At 35.8% G+C, this 18,989-nt stretch overlaps 1 protein-coding gene across 3 annotated transcripts in view; it reads left to right on the forward strand.

Annotated features, from left to right (window-relative positions):
- FER (FER tyrosine kinase) overlaps positions 1–18,989 on the forward strand; it is a 432,909-nt gene that overhangs the window by 122,205 nt on the left and 291,715 nt on the right. For all 3 annotated transcript variants that reach the window (XM_030326125.1, XM_030326151.1, XM_032593989.1), the window contains one exon: positions 5,968–6,157. In XM_030326125.1, the coding sequence (XP_030181985.1) occupies positions 5,968–6,157 (190 nt within the window). The remainder of the gene's footprint in view (positions 1–5,967; positions 6,158–18,989) is intronic.

Genomic DNA, 18,989 nt, shown 5'->3' on the forward strand with positions numbered 1-18,989 from the left:
CATATATCCTTGACCCTACACATGTATATCCTCCCCCGTTTTCAATATCTCTCCAGAGTGTTTTATTTGTTACAATTGATGAACCTACAGTGACACATCATTATCACCCAAAGTCCTTAATTTAAATTACATTTCACTCCTGTCAGTTTGAACAATGTGTAATGACATGTATCTATCATTATGGTATCATACAGCATAATTTTTGCCAGAAAGCCTCTGTGCTCCAGTTATTTATCCCCCTGCCCCAATTCTCAACTGTTGTCAACTGCTGATCTTTTTATTTTCCCCATAGTTTTGCCTTTTCCAGAATGTCATATATTTAGAATCAGACATTATGTAGCCTTTTCAGATTGGCTTCTTTCACTTAGTAATATGCAGTTAAGTTTCCTCCATGTCTTTTTGTAGCTTGGTAGCTCATTTGAGTGCTGAATAATATCCCATTGTCTGGATGAATCACAGTTTATTTATCCATTCACCTACTAAAGACATCTTGGTTGCTTCCAAGTTTAGGCAATTATGAATAAAGCTGCTCTATGTACATCTGTGTGCAGGCTTTTGTGTGGATGCAAAATTTTAATTCCTTTGAGTAAATAAAGGAGTGTGACACTTGATCATATGGTAAGAGTATTTTTACTTTTGTAAGTAACTGCCAAACCATCTTTTCGAGTAGCTGCACCATTTTGTATTCCCACCAGTAATGAATGAGAGCTTCTATTGTTCCACATCCTTGTCAGCATTTGATGTTGTCTGTGTTTTAGAGTTTGGTCATCTCATCACTGGATAGAGGTATCTCATTGTTGTTTTAATTTTCATGTCACTGAGGACACATGGTGTGCGGCATCTTTTCATATACTTATTTTCCATGAGCATATCTTCTTTGGTGAGGTGTCTGTTAAGTCTTTGACCTGTTTTTTAAATCAGGTTGTTTGTTTTCTTATTGTTGACATTGAAGAGATCTTTGTGTATTTTGAATAATAGTCTTTTATCAGACGTATGTGTTTCCTATGTTCTCTCCCTGTCTATGGCTTATCTTACTGTTCTCCTGACACTGTCTTTCACAGAGCAAAAGTTTTTAATTTTCATAAACTGCAGTTTATCAATTATTTCTTTCACAGGTTGTGCCTTTGATGTTTTATCTCAAAAAAGCTCTCACCAGACCAATGTCATGTATGTTTTCTCCTATGTATCCTCTAGGAGTTTTGTAGTTTATGTTTTACTTTTATGTCTGATCCATTTTGAGTTAATTTTTATGAATGATATAAGGTCTGTTTTTGATTCATTTTTTGCATATGGATGACCACTTGTGCAGCACCATTTGTTGAAAATACTAACTTTTCTCCTTTATGTTTATCATTTTGGAAGACCCTATTTATTATTCAGGGTAAAGTAAAGGTGAAATAGTTTAGTATAGAGATTATAAATGCCATGAGAAGTCATGTTTAAAAAGAGCCTTTTCTCTAAACTTTACATGTGGTTTAAAATTTTTTAATTCATTAATTTATTATTTTTATTGAAGTATAGTTCACATACAACATTGTTGGTTTCATGTGTACAACATTGTGATTCGACATTTGTTTATATTACAAAATGGTCACTATGATAAATCTAGTTACTATCACCATATAAAGTTATTACAATACTATTGACTGTATTTCCTCTGCTGTACTTTACCTCTATGACTTACTTGTTTTATAACTGGAAGTTTGTACCTCTTAACTCCCTTTGCATATTTTTCCTGTCCTCCTACCCCCTCCCCTCTGTAACCACCAGTTTTCTCTCTGTATTTATGAGTTCATTTCTGTTTCTGTTCTGATTTGTTTTTTAGACTCGACATATAAGTGAAGTCATACGGTGTTTGCTTTTCTCTGCCTGACTTATTTTACTTAGCATAATACCCTCTAGGTCCATCCATGTTGTCACAAATGGCAAGATTTCGGGCACCTGGGTGGCTCAGTTGGTTGCGCATCTGACTCTTGATTTCTGCTCAGGTCATAATCTCAGGGTCATGGGATTGAGCCCCGCATAGGTCTCCACCGTGAGCATGGAGCCTGCTTAAAATTCTCGCTCTCTCTCTCTCTCTCTCTCTCTCTCTCCCCACTCATATGCTTGCTATTTCTCTCTGTTAAAAAAAAAAAAAGTCAAGTTTCATTCTTTTTTTATGGCTGAGTATATGTTTCGTTATGTAGGTGTATATTTTTTATATATTTTTTATAAATTTATATATATATTTATATATATTTGAATAATATATATCCACACAACACCACATTGTCTTTATCCATTCCTTATTGATGGACACTTAGGGTGCTTCCATATCTTGGCTACTGTAAATAATGCTGCAGTGAAAATGCAGTGTGTGTATCTTTTTGAATTATTGTTTTTGTTTTCTTTGGGTAAATATCCAGATTTGGAATTGCTGGATTGTCCGGTATTTCTATTCTTTTTTTTTTTTTTATTTCAACTTTCTGTAATGGTTTAATCCCTTAAAAATTTTATTTAGTATTTAATGAAGCTAAAACTAATTTATGTGATACAGTCATTTTCTGGTTGAAAAATACTTCTAACTCTTTAATATTTTTCTCTTAAGTCTATATCCTAGTTGTTACTGGCTATGCATACTATACAACCATATAATGTTTCTTATATTTCAGCCATTAAAAAAAAATATTTTAGGTAGAGAGAGAGAATGAGCAGGGGAGAGGAGCAGAAGGAGAGAGAATCTTAAGCAGGATCCATGCTCAGCACAGAGCCTGAGCTAGGGCTTGGTCCCAGGACCTTGGGATCATGACCTGAGCTGAAAGCAGCAGTTGAACACCCAGGGCAACTGGGTGGCTCAGTCAGTTAAGCGGGCCGACTCTTGATTTCAGTTCAGCTCATGATCTCATGGTTCGCAGTTCAAGCCCCACATCAGGCTCTGTGCTGACATTGCAGAGACTGCTTGGGATTCTCCCTCTTCTTCCACCTCTGCCCCTAACCTGCTGTCTCTCTCTCAATAAATAAATAAATAAATAAATACACAAACAACAACAAAAAATGGGTGGTGCCCCTAGTTTAGTCATTTAAAATGGACCAAAAACAGGTATCATCTCTCTTAGGGTTTGTGTTAGTTTTCTATTCCTGCTGTAATAAATTGCCACAAACTTGGTAATTTAAAACAACATAAATGTATTCTCTTATATTTCTGGAGATCAGATGTTGGAAATGAGTCTTGTGGGCCTAAAAGCAAGTTGTTGATGGGGCTGATTTCTTCTGCAGGTTCTTGGGGAGAATCCACTTTTCTGTTTATCCAGCTTCTAGAGACTTTCCTTATTCCTTGGCTCTTGGCTCCACATCACAGTGCCTTTTCTTCCCCCCCCCCCCCCACACCTTTTGTTTTTTGGTCACATTGTCTTCTCTGACATTGTCCCTTTTACTTTTCTCTTATCAGATGCTTATGTTTATATTGGGCTCACCTGGATAATCTAAAATAACTTCCCCATTCCACCATCCTTAACTTACAAAACTCCCTTTTGCTATATAAGGTTACATATTCCTAGGTTCTGGAGAGAAGGGTGTAGTCGTTTTTGGGGGCCTGCTATACAGTTGAAGAGATAATCAAATGTAGGTGTTTTGCTCCCATAAATGTATTTCTTTGAATTTTTTGTCCTAATGTTCTATTCATATTTACTATTTTGTAATTATCGCGCCTTATTAGTTATTTCATATTTTATTTTTGAAGTTTATTTTCATTCCTTTAATTATTATTATTTTTTTATTTTGCATTTTTCCCTATTGGTCTTTAGGAATTTGATTTACAGAAGGTTAATGGTAGTAGTAATGGTTTTAGAGCATTATTATTTTCAAGTATAATTTCCTATTAATTGGTATACTTTTGTGAAATCATTCACCCTCTTTTTTGGACTCATTCTGCAGATACATAAATACATGTTTTTACCATCTTACCTGGTACATTTTAAATTGTGCCCTATCCTTTTGTCATGCGATTCTTTTGGTGGTGAGGAGATACAAAGAAGGAACCTTCAAGAAGCTTTAAGTTCATATGGGTGTAATTTTTTCCAGAACTCAGTCCTTATGAATTTGTGTTCACAAAAGTGACCTTTAAAAATGAACTTTCTGTGAAGAGACTCACAGAGAAAAAGATCTATAACCAATTTATTATGAAGAAAGGACTTACTACTTAATATGCAAACCAGCAGGAATTTATCAGGAAATCTGTGTGGATTTAGAACACAGTTCACGGACTGTTGAATGATGATGATATAAATGATAATTGCTACTTACTGAATTCTTACTTGATGGGAGGCACTATGCTAACAAGTTTTTAAATATTATCTCATTGTATTCAGAACAACCCTGACAATTTGGTATTATTATCAATTTTTCCCATGCTAAAACTGAAGATGAGAAAATCAACAGGATTAAGCCATTAAATTGAATCTGTTCTCATTTGATATAATTATACTCTTACCATTATGCCATGATGATTTTACTTGGGAGGTAGTAATGAGCTCTGACAGTATGGTATATCCTTCTTCATTACTTTGGCCATGAACTCTACTGGTTAGGGGATTTGTCTTTTGAACATTGCTAGGTTTCTGTTATAAATAATCTTGGGCTGCCTGGGTGTCTCATTTAAGCATCTGACTCTTGATTTCAGCGCAGGTCATTATCTCATGGTTCATGAGATTGAGCCCTGCATCAGGCTCAGTGCTGACAGCACAGAGCCTGCTTGGATTCTCTCCCCCTCTCTCTCGCCCTGCTCACCTTCTCTCTCAAAATAAATAAACATTAAAACAAAAACTTTGCTCATTAGTTCTTTTCCCAAATTTCACTCAATTCTCCACCTGAGTTCTCTTTTTGTCAGTTTCACCTGAAACTCATTGCAGTTTAATGAGGAGATTTTAGCTCTCCTAATAGCATTCCCTGAGGTTGTACCCTGTTCAATTTGATTGAAATTGAGTTTTCAAAATATTGATCAACATTGTATGTATAAACAGATCTCTCTTAGTGGGCATTTCTTCTGCCTATGATTACTTATTCAATTAGTATCGATCCATATAAATTCCAATTTAAGAAAGTAACATTTTCTGATCTTATTGTCCAGTTTTGAAGTTTTCCCTTATTGACAGTCTGTTGTCACTTACATATTAATTACCTATTTTCAATGGTACATGGCACAGTTCTTTAAGATATTAGTATACTATATATAACAGTGTTTCTAGAGGTGTTTGTTCCCCACCACCACTCCCTGTTTTCTTGTGGCTTTAATGTGGGTGAATTAGTTTGAAATTCCCTTTGGGGCAGATTTCAAGGTATAAAAGGTTACAGAAAGGCAACATGTGGCCTATGTAGTTCTGTAAAGAACTGGGGAAGTATATTATCTTTATAGTGATGTATTGGAAAGATCTGGGGACTTATGCTCATTTCCTCAGTGACAGCTCAGTCCTCAGTCCTCATCAGAACAGCTTTCTTCAACTCTTAAAACACACCCCTCACAAAATAAACACAGCTTCTTCCCAGGTTGTCACTTTGATTTGGTTTATTTTACCTGAGGCACAGATCTGACTTCAGCTATATTCCATTTGAGATTTGAAGTAAATTGAGATTCTGCTTTAGTCATATTAATTCATTTTAGGCCCTACACTTCTCAACCTAAGTGTCTGTACTCTGTGAGGTAGATGGCCTAGTTGTAAAGTAAAATGAACACCATACATTATAATATATTTCAAAGCATCTTGAATTTGTTTTTTGCTTCCAAATATTTTCTTCCATTTTGCTAATGCTAACATTTAGTAACTATCGTGATGATGCGAAAGCTGTTTGGTTTTATCATTCTAATGATTCTGAAGGACTGTTATAAAGGTGAAAATGAAAGGAAGCAGAAGCGTAATACATGTATAGTTTCCTTGAAAGGCTCTGTTTCTTAAAGAAGTTGAACTAATTTATATTTAATGTGTTCTTTTTCAGTATTGTGCTTCTGCTAAGCCAGAAACAGTCACTTGAAGAGCTGAAACAGTCAGTCCAGCAGTTGAGATGCACTGAGGCAAAGTTTACAGCACAGAAAGAATTACTAGAACAAAAAGTACAAGAAAACGATGGGAAAGAGCCACCTCCAGTAGTAAATTATGAAGAAGATGCACGATCAGTTACATCTATGGTAAGCCAAAGAGTAATCAAATGAGAAACTTGAAAGAGAAGTATCTAGGTAATAAATGAATATAAAAATTAATTCTTTTGCTATGACAAATTGTTTTTCTTGTTAATATGCAGGCCCTGTTAAACTTGTTTGTAAATGCAAAATAGATTTGTCAGTCATGTCAGGTCACCTGGAGAACATTTTTGGGAACCACCTGTAGAGTCAGAGGAAAAGCTCTTCTCTGGCCTTTAAAACTGAATACAAAGACTGCAAATGTTTTTATTCCTGGAAGACAGAGGGTAGGGTGTTATTACTAAGATAGAAGTAAGAAATAAGGAGAAAGCTATTTATTATTTTTTTCTTCTTAAGAACAGTAGAATCTTATTTGTCTGAGATTGATGATATATTTATTATTTTCACAACACATTTGATTTTGTTTAAAAATAGATTTTTTTTACTTATATTCTTAAACTACAGTAAACACATTCAAACCCACCAACTAGAAATTCAACTACATTTTATATTTTCATGACCTATTTAAGAATGCCTAGTATAAATACTTTCCCTCCCCTTCTCTCCCTTCCTCCCTCCCTCCCTCTCTTCTTTCCTTTTTTCCTTCTTCCTTTCCATCTTAGGTTGGTGGTTCTCACCAAGAGGACAGTTTTGCCCTCCAGGGGACATCTGGCAATGTCTCCAGATATTTTTGGTTGTTACAGTTAGTGATATCTGATGGGTAGAGGCCACTGATGCCTCTAAACATCCTATAATGCACAAGACAACCTTTGCCTTCATATCCCCAACAAAAAAGTATCCAACTCAAAATATCAGTAGTGCCCAGGCTAAAAAAGCCTGAGGTATGTCCTTGGCTTTTTCTGTGAGTAGCTGTATGTGGTCCATAAATAGAACTATCATAGTTGATGATGCTATAGCTGATATTTTAGTCATTTTTAGTTTATGTGGTTCTGAATAGTATAACTTGATTATTAAACATATTCAGATGTCTCTATTGAAAGAAAAGGCAGTATTTGAAAATGTGATAAATGAATATGAAATATTAAAATTATTATGGTTGTTCCCATTTTTGTTATTAATTGAGCCATGTTAATCTATGAGTTACATGACTCAAATTAATGGCAGTGTTAACCAATACACTTATGCTTCAGTAGTGAATGCTTTTGTGGAGGAGTGCCTTAAAGAACTGTACCACTAAGATGGGCCACAGATTATGTATTCATTTAAAAAATTTTTTTTAATGTTTATTTATTTTTGACAGAGAGACAGAGCATGAGCGAAGTGGGGGAGGGTGAAGAGAGAGAGGGAGACACAGAATCTGAAACAGGTTCCAGGCTCCGAGCTGTCAGCACAGAGCCCGGCGTGGGGCTTGAACTCACGGACAGTGAGATCATGACCTGAGCCGAAGTCAGATGCTCAACCAACTGAGCCACCGAGGCGCCTTGATTGTGTATTCTTATACATGTGATTAAAATGTATAATCAGAGTTAGGATTGTATAGTCAGGTTCTTAGAGGTGTTGATGTTTATTTTGGCTCTATAATTCAATTACAGTGAAAGCCCATCTATTTATTTACAGAAATCTAAAAAAAACTGTGGAGGCAGAAAACATAATCATTTCTGTCAGGAGAAGCCATCTTAATGTCTTTTTTTTAAAACTAGGTCTAATTTTGGCCAAAATTCCAAGGAGAGAATGATAAATATTAAGTACTGTGCAGAAATTCTCTATTGTTCGGGCATAAGTATGTTTCATTTATTCATTTGAGCAATATTTATTGAGTCAAGCACATTTCTAGATGGCTTAAGATACATCAGTGAATAAAACTAATTAAAAAAACCTCTCTTAGAGGTCACATTCTGTAGTGAGTGGCAGTTAATAAATGAGTAATAAATTATATACTGTTTTGGAAGATGCTAAATGCCAAGAAATAGAAACAGAGCAGGGTAGAGGGTTGGGGGCCTAGAAGTTGGGACACAATTTTAAATCCAAGTCAGAATAACTATCACTGGGTAGTTGACATTTGAACAAAGACTGGAGACAGGGAGCTACTACACCCCTTCATTTCTGGGGAAAGAGCATTTCAGTCAGAGGGTGCACCTGTTGCAAAGGCTATAATGCAGGAGCATGTTGGACTATTCAAGGTATGATTAAGGAAGTCTGAGTGGAGGGGAAGGTGAGAGTATGGGGAATGAGATTAGAGAAGTATTAGGGAGTAGACCTTGGGGCTTTGTGGACCATAATTAAGGCTTATGACTTTTCTCTGAGTGAAGTGGGAAGCCACTAGGGTGGAGAGTAATAACAGAGGAATGACATGCTCTGACTTTTTATTTAGATGGATTGCTGCAGCAACTATGTTGAGAATTTACTTAAGGGAATAAGGATGGAAGAATGAGATTATTGCAATAACCCACATTATAGAAGATCATGGTTTGGGCAAGGATGGTAGCATGGGAAGTAGCAAGAAGTGTTTAGCTTCTGGATGTATTTTGAAGGTTGAGCCCAGGAGATTTCCTATGGATTAAATGTGAGTTATGAGAGAGAATAGTCAAGGATGATTTTAAGGTTTTTAGCAGGAGAACTACAGGAATACAATTTGTTTCGAGTGAATGGAAAGATATACCTAAGTAACTAGGATGAGGCAGAGCAAGATTTCAGTTTGTCTTTCTAAAAAAACAAGTCATTGTCAAAATTTGGTATTTGGGCCTTGTGTTCAGGAGTGCGATTTGGATTGGAGATATAAATTTGAGAGTCTAGGTATCACATGGTGTTTAAAATCATTTGACTAGGGATGCCTGGGTGGCTCAGTCGGTTAAGCATCCGACTTTGGCTCAGGTCATGATCTCACAGCTGGTGAGTGTGAGCCCTGCATGGGGCTCTGTGCTGAGAGCTCAGAGCCTGGAGTCTGCTTCGTATTCTGTGACTCCTTTACTATCCTATATGATAATAAGTATTATCCTATATGTACCAGGACCCTTTCTTGATTCTTAATAACTATGTGTATATGCATTCTTTCAGAGGAACTTCTGAAGTTTTTTCTTTTACTTGGGTTTTGAAAATCTTAGCTAGTAAATCTTTTGTTCTCTGAGTAGTTTATAATATTTCCTTGTCTCCATGTGGGTGATTCTGTGTCTCCCTCTCTCTCTCTGCCCCTCCCCTGCTCACGCTCTGCCTCTCTCTCTCTCTCTCTCTCTCTCTCTCTCTCTCAAAAACAAATAAACATTAAAAAAATAATAAAATCATTTGACTATAGGCAGTCACCAAGTGAGAGAGAATAGAGAAGAAAAGAGAATCAAGGACTGAACTCTGGGGCACTTCAAGTTAGGTGGTCTAGAAAAGGAAGACCTGGTGGGAGACTAAGGAGTGACCAGTGAGGTAGTAGAAAATCAAGGTAATTTGGTGTCCTTCAAGTATTCCAAGGAGAAATGAGTTCTAGAATTTGGGACATGCTGGATTAAGGCAAAAGAAACCTTTGTACTAACTGCAGGTTTTTTGGAACTTTTAATATCCATTGCCTATGAAGGGAAGTATAGCATGGGATGTAGTGTCTCTGAAAATATTGACCTAATTCCTTTTCAGAGAGTATCCTAAAGGGACCATAGTGCAATGGAATATACTCTGGGAAATACTGAATTAGAAGAGAAATCCTTTCTTTTCTAATTGGGTTGTTGACAGATTAAACGTGCTGCTGATAATTCTAAAGGCATTTTGAGTTGTCTAAATGTTCTCTAAACCCAAGGATTATTTTATTTTATTTTATTTTATTTTATTTTATTTTATTTTATCCTTCAATTCTAGCTGTGCAGGACAGAGGAATTTGCCTTTTGGAAAATATTAGGAAGGTGAACTCTTTGTTGACTGTCCTTGGATACTGATGGAAATACCAGAATTTTCTAATCCCTGAGTATCATTAGCTGACTTTACTATTTTTAAAATTAATTAATTAATTAATTTAAAAGTATCACCTTTCTTCATGTTTGCTTTTAGTTGTCTAGATGTAAGAACGTAAGCTTTCAATCAGTATCTGTTGAGTTGAGGAAATCGACTTTATTTTCACTCCAGAGTAATCTAGTTGTTTTACTTTACAATAGCATGTGCTATGCACCAAATATAATAATTTTTGTTGAATCTTTCTTATATGTCGGATATATCTAGAATTGATGGTACTATATAATGAGTTCTTACTTTTTAAATATGGTTAGCTATTCTGAAAGATAATTGCCTTTACTTTGATGTTTCTGAAATTGCACATTTTTAAGCTCTTTTGCTACACTAATATGCAATATATATTTATCTTCTCTGCAAATCTTATTGAGTAAGTTCTGCTTAGTTGAACAGCACTATCAATAAAATCCTGTTTTGTTATATTTACAACCAACAAAATATATGGTTAGTTGACTAAATATTGTCTGTCATTATGACTCAGTAGTAGTCCATTTTACAGTACTGTCTGATATTTTCAATTTTATAGTTAAACACTGAAATGGACTGATTATCAGTTGAGGTTGACAGCATCATTGAAGCTTTTTCTGTTTTCATTATCAGGTACACTTTCTTTCTTTAAATGCAAATTCAAAGACTTGCTCATCAAATACATTGAGAAAAGTATGAGACAAAAAATCAGGAGACCCGAATTGAGCTTTGCCTCTGCTTTGTAACCACAGTCAGTTTCCTTAACATTTCTGAGTTTTCCTTTCTGTAAAATGAGGAAATGAATATATATCCACCTTGCCTGATAAGATTTCTGGCACTGAAATGAGATAATGTATATGAAGTGTTATTAAAACATGGGTTTTATTTCAGTTTTTTCTATAATATACCTTAGTTCACATGTAAATTAATTAGTAGATACTGAGTTATAATTTATAGAATTTTCTGTAGGATTATCTTATGTATTTCTTATTTATAAAGGCAAAGCCTTAATTAATTTCTCTGAGTACATAGTAGTACATGTACATGTACAAATAAAGGGGTCTTTGTGTCTCTTTTTTAGTTTCCCAGTTTTCTACCTCAGAGGTAACCTTCTAGAAGCATTGTATGCAAATGAAAACATAAATGTTCATTATATGCCCCCTGCTCTTACACAGATGGTAGTATATACAACAATATTGTTTTGTACCTTGCTTTTTAACCTAATATATTTTAGGTATCATTTCATAATAGTGCATATACAGTTGCTTTTTTTTCATTTGTTCAAACAACAAATATTTATTGTCAGGTGTCCTATATCATTTTAGTTTGGAGGATGTAGTAGTGTACAAGATAAACACTCTTTTCTGTTCTCATGGACTTTCCACTCTAAGTGGGTATAAACAGTTAAATATATATATTAAATAGTAAATATATTAAATATTAAACATAATTAAATATATATGTGAAGTGGTGGTAAGTTCTTTGGAGAAAAATAAAAAAAAGATAGAAGAAAAAGGGTGATGGGATGTGTTTTTTTTTTTTTTTTCAATGTTTATTTATTTTTGAGAGAGAGAGCAGGAGAGGGGGAGAGAGAGAGGGAGACAGAGAATCCCAAGCAGGCTCTGTGCTGATAACAGTGAGCCCTATAGGGGACTCAAACTCACAAACCATGAGATCGTGACCTGAGCTGAAGTTGGCCACTTAATCAATCAAGCCACCCTGGCACCCTGGGAGGTGTTTTTGTTTTGTTTTGTTTTTTAAATTTTTTAATATTTATTTATTTTTGACAGAGAGAGAGAGAGAGAGAGACAGACAGACAGAGCATGAGTTGGGTAGGGGCAGAGAGACAGAGGGAGACACAGAATCTGTAGCAGGCTCCAGGCTCCAAGCTGTCAGCACAGAGCACAATGCGGGGCTCGAAGTCACGGACCATGAGAGCATGACCTGAGCTGAAGTTGGACTCTTAACTGACTGAGCCACCCAGACACCCTGGGCAGTGTTTTTATATATAGGGTTGTCAAAGAAGGCTTCATTATTAAAGTGTCATTTATGCAAAGATCTGAAAGAACTAAGGGAGCAAATGATGAGACTGCCTGAGATGAGAATATTCCAGAGCACAGTAAAAGAGAATAAATTAGAGATGGGGACAGAGGAGTAGACATATAGTCATATAGATTATTGTAAAGACTTTGATGCTAACTGTTAGAGAAATTAGAAGCCATTGAAGATTCTCAGCAAAGGAATGACATGTTTACATGGTTTCCAGCCTTTTGTTATAATAAAGACAGCTTTGGTGAATAACAATGTCAGTTATAGATGTTGATTATTATGTTAATATTGCATTAATATATGTTTTGTAGATTAATAAATTTTTGCTTCTAGATTTCCTGTGGCATGAATTTTATCATGCTGAACTTTCAGTGGCTTCGTAGGCCATTAATATTATTAAGTTATCCTAGGATCTGATACCTAAAGTATATTTACAGCTATATATTATGCTTTGTGTTTATTTGGTGTATATATTTCTAATACATAAAACAGAGAAGTTAGATGATTGAGATGATGTTGCAAAAGCCTTGTTAACTTTTCCAAATGTTTTCCAAAAGTCAAGATTCATTAACATCACTAATCAGGGAAATGCCAGTCAAAACCACAATGAGGTATCATCACTTCACACCTGTTAAAATGGCTATTACCAAAAAGTTGAGAAAGAACAAGTGTTGGTGAGGATGTGGAGAAAAAGGAACCCTTGTACACTGTTGTTGGGAATGCAAACTGGTTCAGCCACTGTGGAAAGCAGTATGGAGTTTCCTCAAAAAATTAAATATAGAACTTACCATATGATCCAGCAATTCCATTTCTGGGTATTTATCTGAAGGAAACCAAAATACTAACTTGAAAAGCTATCTCACCCCCATGTTCATAGCAGCATTATTCATAACAGCCAAGATATGGAAACAACCCGAGTGTCCCATCAGTGGATTAAATATAAAGAAGAGGTGGATATATACATACAATGGAATGTTGTTCATGATAAAAGAGAATGAAATCTTGCTTGATATCTTACTGTTATCTTCAGTATCAGGTGGAAAAAAACCCTTAAAATTTCAAAATGCTTTCAATTTATATTTTAACTATTTTCTGTGCTCATATGCATATGCAGTATATATATGGGCCAAATCAAGTAAATAATAAAAGAAAAGTAACTTTTTCATTTATATGTATCTATATGTCTATATATGTGTTTACGCATAGCACAAACCAAATGAAAAAACTGCTTTTCATTTATATATACATATATTCATATGTGAAAAATATGTGTGTATATATATTTCAAACTTACCTTTTAAATTGTGGCTTTCTTAATATTTTAGCATAAACTAATGGCCAGGGGTTAATTAGCCCTAAAAAGAAAAAAAATAAAAGGAGAAAGTTAGGCAAGAATTAAATATCTACTATGATTAATATAAATCAGAAGGCTTAATCACCCAGAGTCATTCAGTCATTTGGGATGATTCATCAATTGTTTTTTGATTATTTAGTACATGAATATTATTTATGGGTTTTTTTGGAAGGGTGGGTCAAAGGTAAAATGGACTTAGACCTTGCCATTGGCTTTGGTGGGGGAGATGGAACAGAAGTAACTGATTAATAATTAATTAAAAATTGACTGCATTTTTACTTTTATGTATCCATGCATTCAAACATTTCAAAAAATTTAGTTGCCTAGCAGTGCCTAGATATACACTTAGTAAATGATTATAGAGGAAATGAACAGGTACAAAATTTCAAAATAAAATTTGGCAGGTTATAATTGATGCCACTCAGTTAAAAAAATGGTTTAAATGTTGAAGTTGGTTTCTGTGCAATATTTGTCACTTTATAAATAATGGAAGTGATATTTTACCAGAGTGACAAAGTCTTTAGTGGTTACAGAATTAAAGATTGCAATGTGTGACTGCAATAGAATCATTATAGAGTGTGCTCCAGCTGCAGAGCCAGGCTTCTTGGGTTTATATCACTGTTCTACCACTTAATAACTGTGTGATGTTAGGCAAGTTAGGGACTTTTCCTGCCATCTTTCCCCAATGTGTAACATGAGAATTACACTTTTACCTACTCTTGGATTCATTGTAAGAAATGTTTAAGTCTACACATTTGAAGCACATAGAATAGTCTCTGCCACTTAGCAAACTAATGTTGTCCTTTATTTATTATTTTTTTTAATGTGCATTATATTTTTGAGAGAGAGAAAGAGAGAGAGAGAGAGTGAGTGAGTCTGAGCAGGGGAGGGGCAGAGGGAGAGGAAGACAAAGAATCTGAAGCAGGCTCCATGCTCTGAGCTGTCAGCTTGCACTCACAAATTTCGAGAATGACCTGAGCTGAAGTCAGCTGCTCAACCAACTGAGCCACCCAGGCGCCCCTGCTATTATTGTCTTTTAATAGCTGATACTTGACTGTTTGATTATCACAGAAATGATAATGATTTAATATGTGTGCCTATTCTTCTGCTAGTGTTTATTTATTCTTTAGTCTTTTAAAAATTTTTTATAAGAGCCAGCCACATTTTATTTTATTTTATTTTAATGTTTATTTATTTATTTTGAGAGAGAGAGCACTAGTGAGCGCAAGCTGGGGAGTGGCAGAAAGAAGAGAGAGAATCCCAAGCAGCCTCTATGCTGTCAGCACAGAGCTCAATGCAGGGCTCAATCCCACAAACTGTGATATCATGACCTGAGCCTAAATCAAGAGTTGGATGCTTAACCGACTGAACCACTCAGGTGCCCCTGTTCCTTAGTCTTGTCATTAAGCATAAATGTTTTCTTTTAAAAATGTATGCTATTAATTTTTAGATGATAGATAAGCAGTTTGGGATCTACTCTGTACTTAAAGTATGTTGTCTTTTGGCCACAATAGATTACAAAACATTTTTTAAAACATTTATTTATTTTTGAGAAAGAATGTGAGGGTGGGAGGTAGAGAGAGGGGGACAGAGGATCTGAATCAGGCTCCACACCAACAACAGTCAGTTTGTGGGGCTCAAACCTACAAACCATGAGATCATGGCCTGAGCCCAAGTCGGATGGTCAACTGACTGAGCCACCCAGATGCCCCAATTACAAAATATTTTAAAAATAAAAGATCATGTAATTCACTCGGGATTATGTATTGCTGACATCAATAGGCTTGACCACCTAATCTTTTTTTTTTTCCCCAGAAAAAGAGAGAGGGAGAGCGGGGGGGGGGGGGTGGCAGATGGAGGGGGATAAAATCTTAAGCATGCTTAGTATGGAGCCGGATCTTATGACCCTGGGATCATGACCTGAGCTGAAATCAAGAGTTGGATGCTTAACTGACTGAGCCACCCAGGCGCCCCCACCTAACTTTTTAAAAGAATTTTTTATTGTTATTACCTTAATTACTTGAAGCTCACTTTTTTCCTACTACACTGTTAAAGTTTGTGTTTAAAATTTTGTACAAAGCAACTTTTATAAAAGCATCACTTATAATCACATTTTTTAATACCAGTTTCCTTTTATAGTTTAATGTGAATGAAAGAAAAAAATCCTTAAATACCATTATATTTTATGATTATTTATTCATTCATGAAATAACATTTTTCTTTTAAGTTTATAATTATGGAAAATTCAATTAACGTCTTTTAATACATTGACTTTAAAAATAACTCTTCGGGGCGCCTGGGTGGCGCAGTCGGTTAAGCGTCCGACTTCAGCCAGGTCACGATCTCGCGGTCCGTGAGTTCGAGCCCCGCGTCGGGCTCTGGGCTGATGGCTCAGAGCCTGGAGCCTGTTTCCGATTCTGTGTCTCCCTCTCTCTCTGCCCCTCCCCCGTTCATGCTCTGTCTCTCTCTGTCCCAAAAATAAATAAAAAACGTTGAAAAAAAAATTTAAAAATAACTCTTGTAAATTTATGCAATATTATTATTCATTATATCAGTTGAAATCTGGTTTACTCATACTTCTTTTGTCTTTCCTGTCAGTATTATTTAAATGTTCTCTTTGTAGCAGCAGGGCAGGGTGGAGAAACAGGGAATTTGAGTGAAATCAGTCTGAGTTTATTTGCTGTTAGGTGATTTTTTACCCCACCCCCAATGTTAGTTTCTTCCTCACTAAAATGTGGTTACTAATATGCACCTCATAGGATCCTTATCAGTACTAAATGAATGAATGCAAAGGCAAAGGCATGTTAAAGAGTTCTAGACATAGTTAGGAAGGTGCTTGGTGCACATTTAGTTTTTCTTCCTTTTTCCCCCCCCTTTTTGCCTTTTCTCTGTCTGTCTTTTGTCTCTTCCACCTTTGCCCCATTTCTCTTCCTTTCTCTTCTGCCTGTTAAACACAATTAACCAACTTCTATGAATATTGTATGCCATGTACGGAGACATCTGCGGATAATAAAGTCTGTGCATTCATAGCTCTACATTTAGGAGGCAGAAAATGACAATAAACAACTGATTAACAAGAAAACATCAGACTTAAATGCTGTAATGAAATTGACCATTAATGTTCCTTAGGCTTTAGCCCTCAGCCCTTGGTTTTAAATCCTTTCTTTGTAGTCATGTATCTGTGGGCTTTTTCTCCTTCTGTCATCATTTAAACATCAGATGATAACTCCTGAATCTTCATTTCCAAAGAAATTGGGAATACTGGAATGCCAGTCAACAGAAAGATGAAAAATGAATGCAGAGAAATTAAGGGACTTATACAAGTTTACACAAAAAAGGTTAAATCGGGGCGCCTGGGTGGCGCAGTCGGTTAAGCGTCCGTCCAACTTCAGCCAGGTCACGATCTCGCGGTCCGTGAGTTCGAGCCCCGCGTCAGGCTCTGGGCTGATGGCTCAGAGCCTGGAGCATGTTTCCGATTCTGTGTCTCCCTCTCTCTCTGCCCCTCCCCCGTTCATGCTCTGTCTCTCTCTGTCCCAAAAATAAAAATAAACGCTGAAAAAAAAAATAAAAAAAAAAGGTTAAATGTAATAAAACATTTAAATTTATTAACAACAATTTCATTATTATTCTCAAACTAATTAGATTTTCTTCCTGTGATTTCCCCCCCCCCAAACACCCCCCAGATTAACTGTTTACCTAACTGGCATTCATTCTTTGTTAGTTAAAAAAGAAAACAAAAACAAAAAACAGGGACACCTGGGTGGTTCAGACGGTTAAGCGTCCCACTCTTGGTTTTGGTTCAGGTCATGATCTCTCGCATGTGTCTGCACTGACAGTGCAAAACCTCCTTGGGATTCCCTCTCCCTCTCTCTCTCTCTGCCCTCCTCCTCAGCTCACACTTTCTCTCTCTCTCAAAAATTAAATAAACATTTAATGCAAATACATTGTTTGAAAACACAAGAAAATTTAATTATCTGAAGAAAAAGGCTATTTAGTTACATGACTGATTTGTCATAATAATTATGAATAATAAAATTGCTAAAAATTTCCATTTATAAATGAATACAGTTCTTCCCTTTGTCCTATACTATAGTTTTGTTTTTGTTTTTACACCCATTGAAAATAAATCAATTAAAAAGCAAGTACTTGGCATATAAGCCATTGCATCACATGTTCAGGACATTATTTTAAAAATTTTTAAATAATTTAATTTCTGTTATCCTGAAAAAAATTATTACAGACTCTACAATTTGTTTTCTACTTATTTTTAAGCTGAATAACATTTATCTTAAAATTATGTATGAGAATGTTGTTATTTTTTAGCTTGAATTGTGAGCAGAAGTTTGATCTTGCATGTAGAGAAAGATTTGTATTTATCTCTAAAGTCTTTTGTTGTAAATATTGAAAATTATTTTATGACATTAATTTTTTAACATTAATTGAAGGATTTTATAAAGAGAATATGTGAATATTATTATTTATTGATTCATTTGGTGCCTAATGAAAGATTTAAATCCTAATAAATTTTTTTTAATATGGTCTTCTGCAGAAAATTGTTTATAGTGTTAGTATTTCAAACATTAAGACCCAACTGTTAATTTTTTTTTTTAATTTTTTTTTTCCACGTTTATTTATTTTTGGGACAGAGAGAGACAGAGCATGAACGGGGGAGGGGCAGAGAGAGAGGGAGACACAGAATCGGAAACAGGCTCCAGGCTCTGAGCCATCAGCCCAGAGCCCGACGCGGGGCTCGAACTCACGGACCGCGAGATCGTGACCTGGCTGAAGTTGGACGCTTAACCGACTGCGCCACCCAGGCGCCCCCCAACTGTTAATTTTTAAAATCATCGGTTTACTTTGCAAATCCCAGGTGAATGATAAGATCTTAGATTAGGAAAGGTTTTCTCTGTCAGAATATATCTAGAGATCTTTTAGAGTCTAATTCTACCAGATAAGGTTTTAAAGTTGCTTAAAAGTCACTTAATCAGGGGCGCCTGGGTGGCGCAGTCGGTTAAGCGTCCGACTTCAGCCAGGTCACGATCTCGCAGTCCGTGAGTTCGAGCCCCGCGTCAGGCTCTGGGCTGATGGCTCGGAGCCTGGAGCCTGTTTCCGATTCTGTGTCTCCCTCTCTCTCTGCCCCTCCCCCGTTCATGCTCTGTCTCTCTCTGTCCCAAAAATAAATAAACGTTGAAAAAAAAAATTAAAAAAAAAAAAAAAGTCACTTAATCCTTGGAAGGAGAAACAATTCCGAAAGAAACAATGATTTACACTTAAGTATTTTACTATGGGGTAGAGGCTTCATGGAGGCTACAAGAAGAATATAAACAAATTTAGATCCTTTGATCTGCCTTCATTTTAAACTTGAATTAATACTGTAATACTGATAACATTTGAACAACTAGGAGGTTACATTGTTTAAAACTGCATAGTTAAGGGGCGCCTGGGTAGCTCAGTTGGTTAAACATCCAACTCTTAGTTTTGGCTCAGGTCGTCATTTCATGGTTTGAGCCCCGAGTTGGGCTCCGTGCT

The sequence above is a fragment of the Lynx canadensis genome, chromosome A1, assembly GCF_007474595.2.
Source record: "Lynx canadensis isolate LIC74 chromosome A1, mLynCan4.pri.v2, whole genome shotgun sequence".
Classification (NCBI taxonomy): Eukaryota; Metazoa; Chordata; class Mammalia; order Carnivora; family Felidae; genus Lynx; species Lynx canadensis.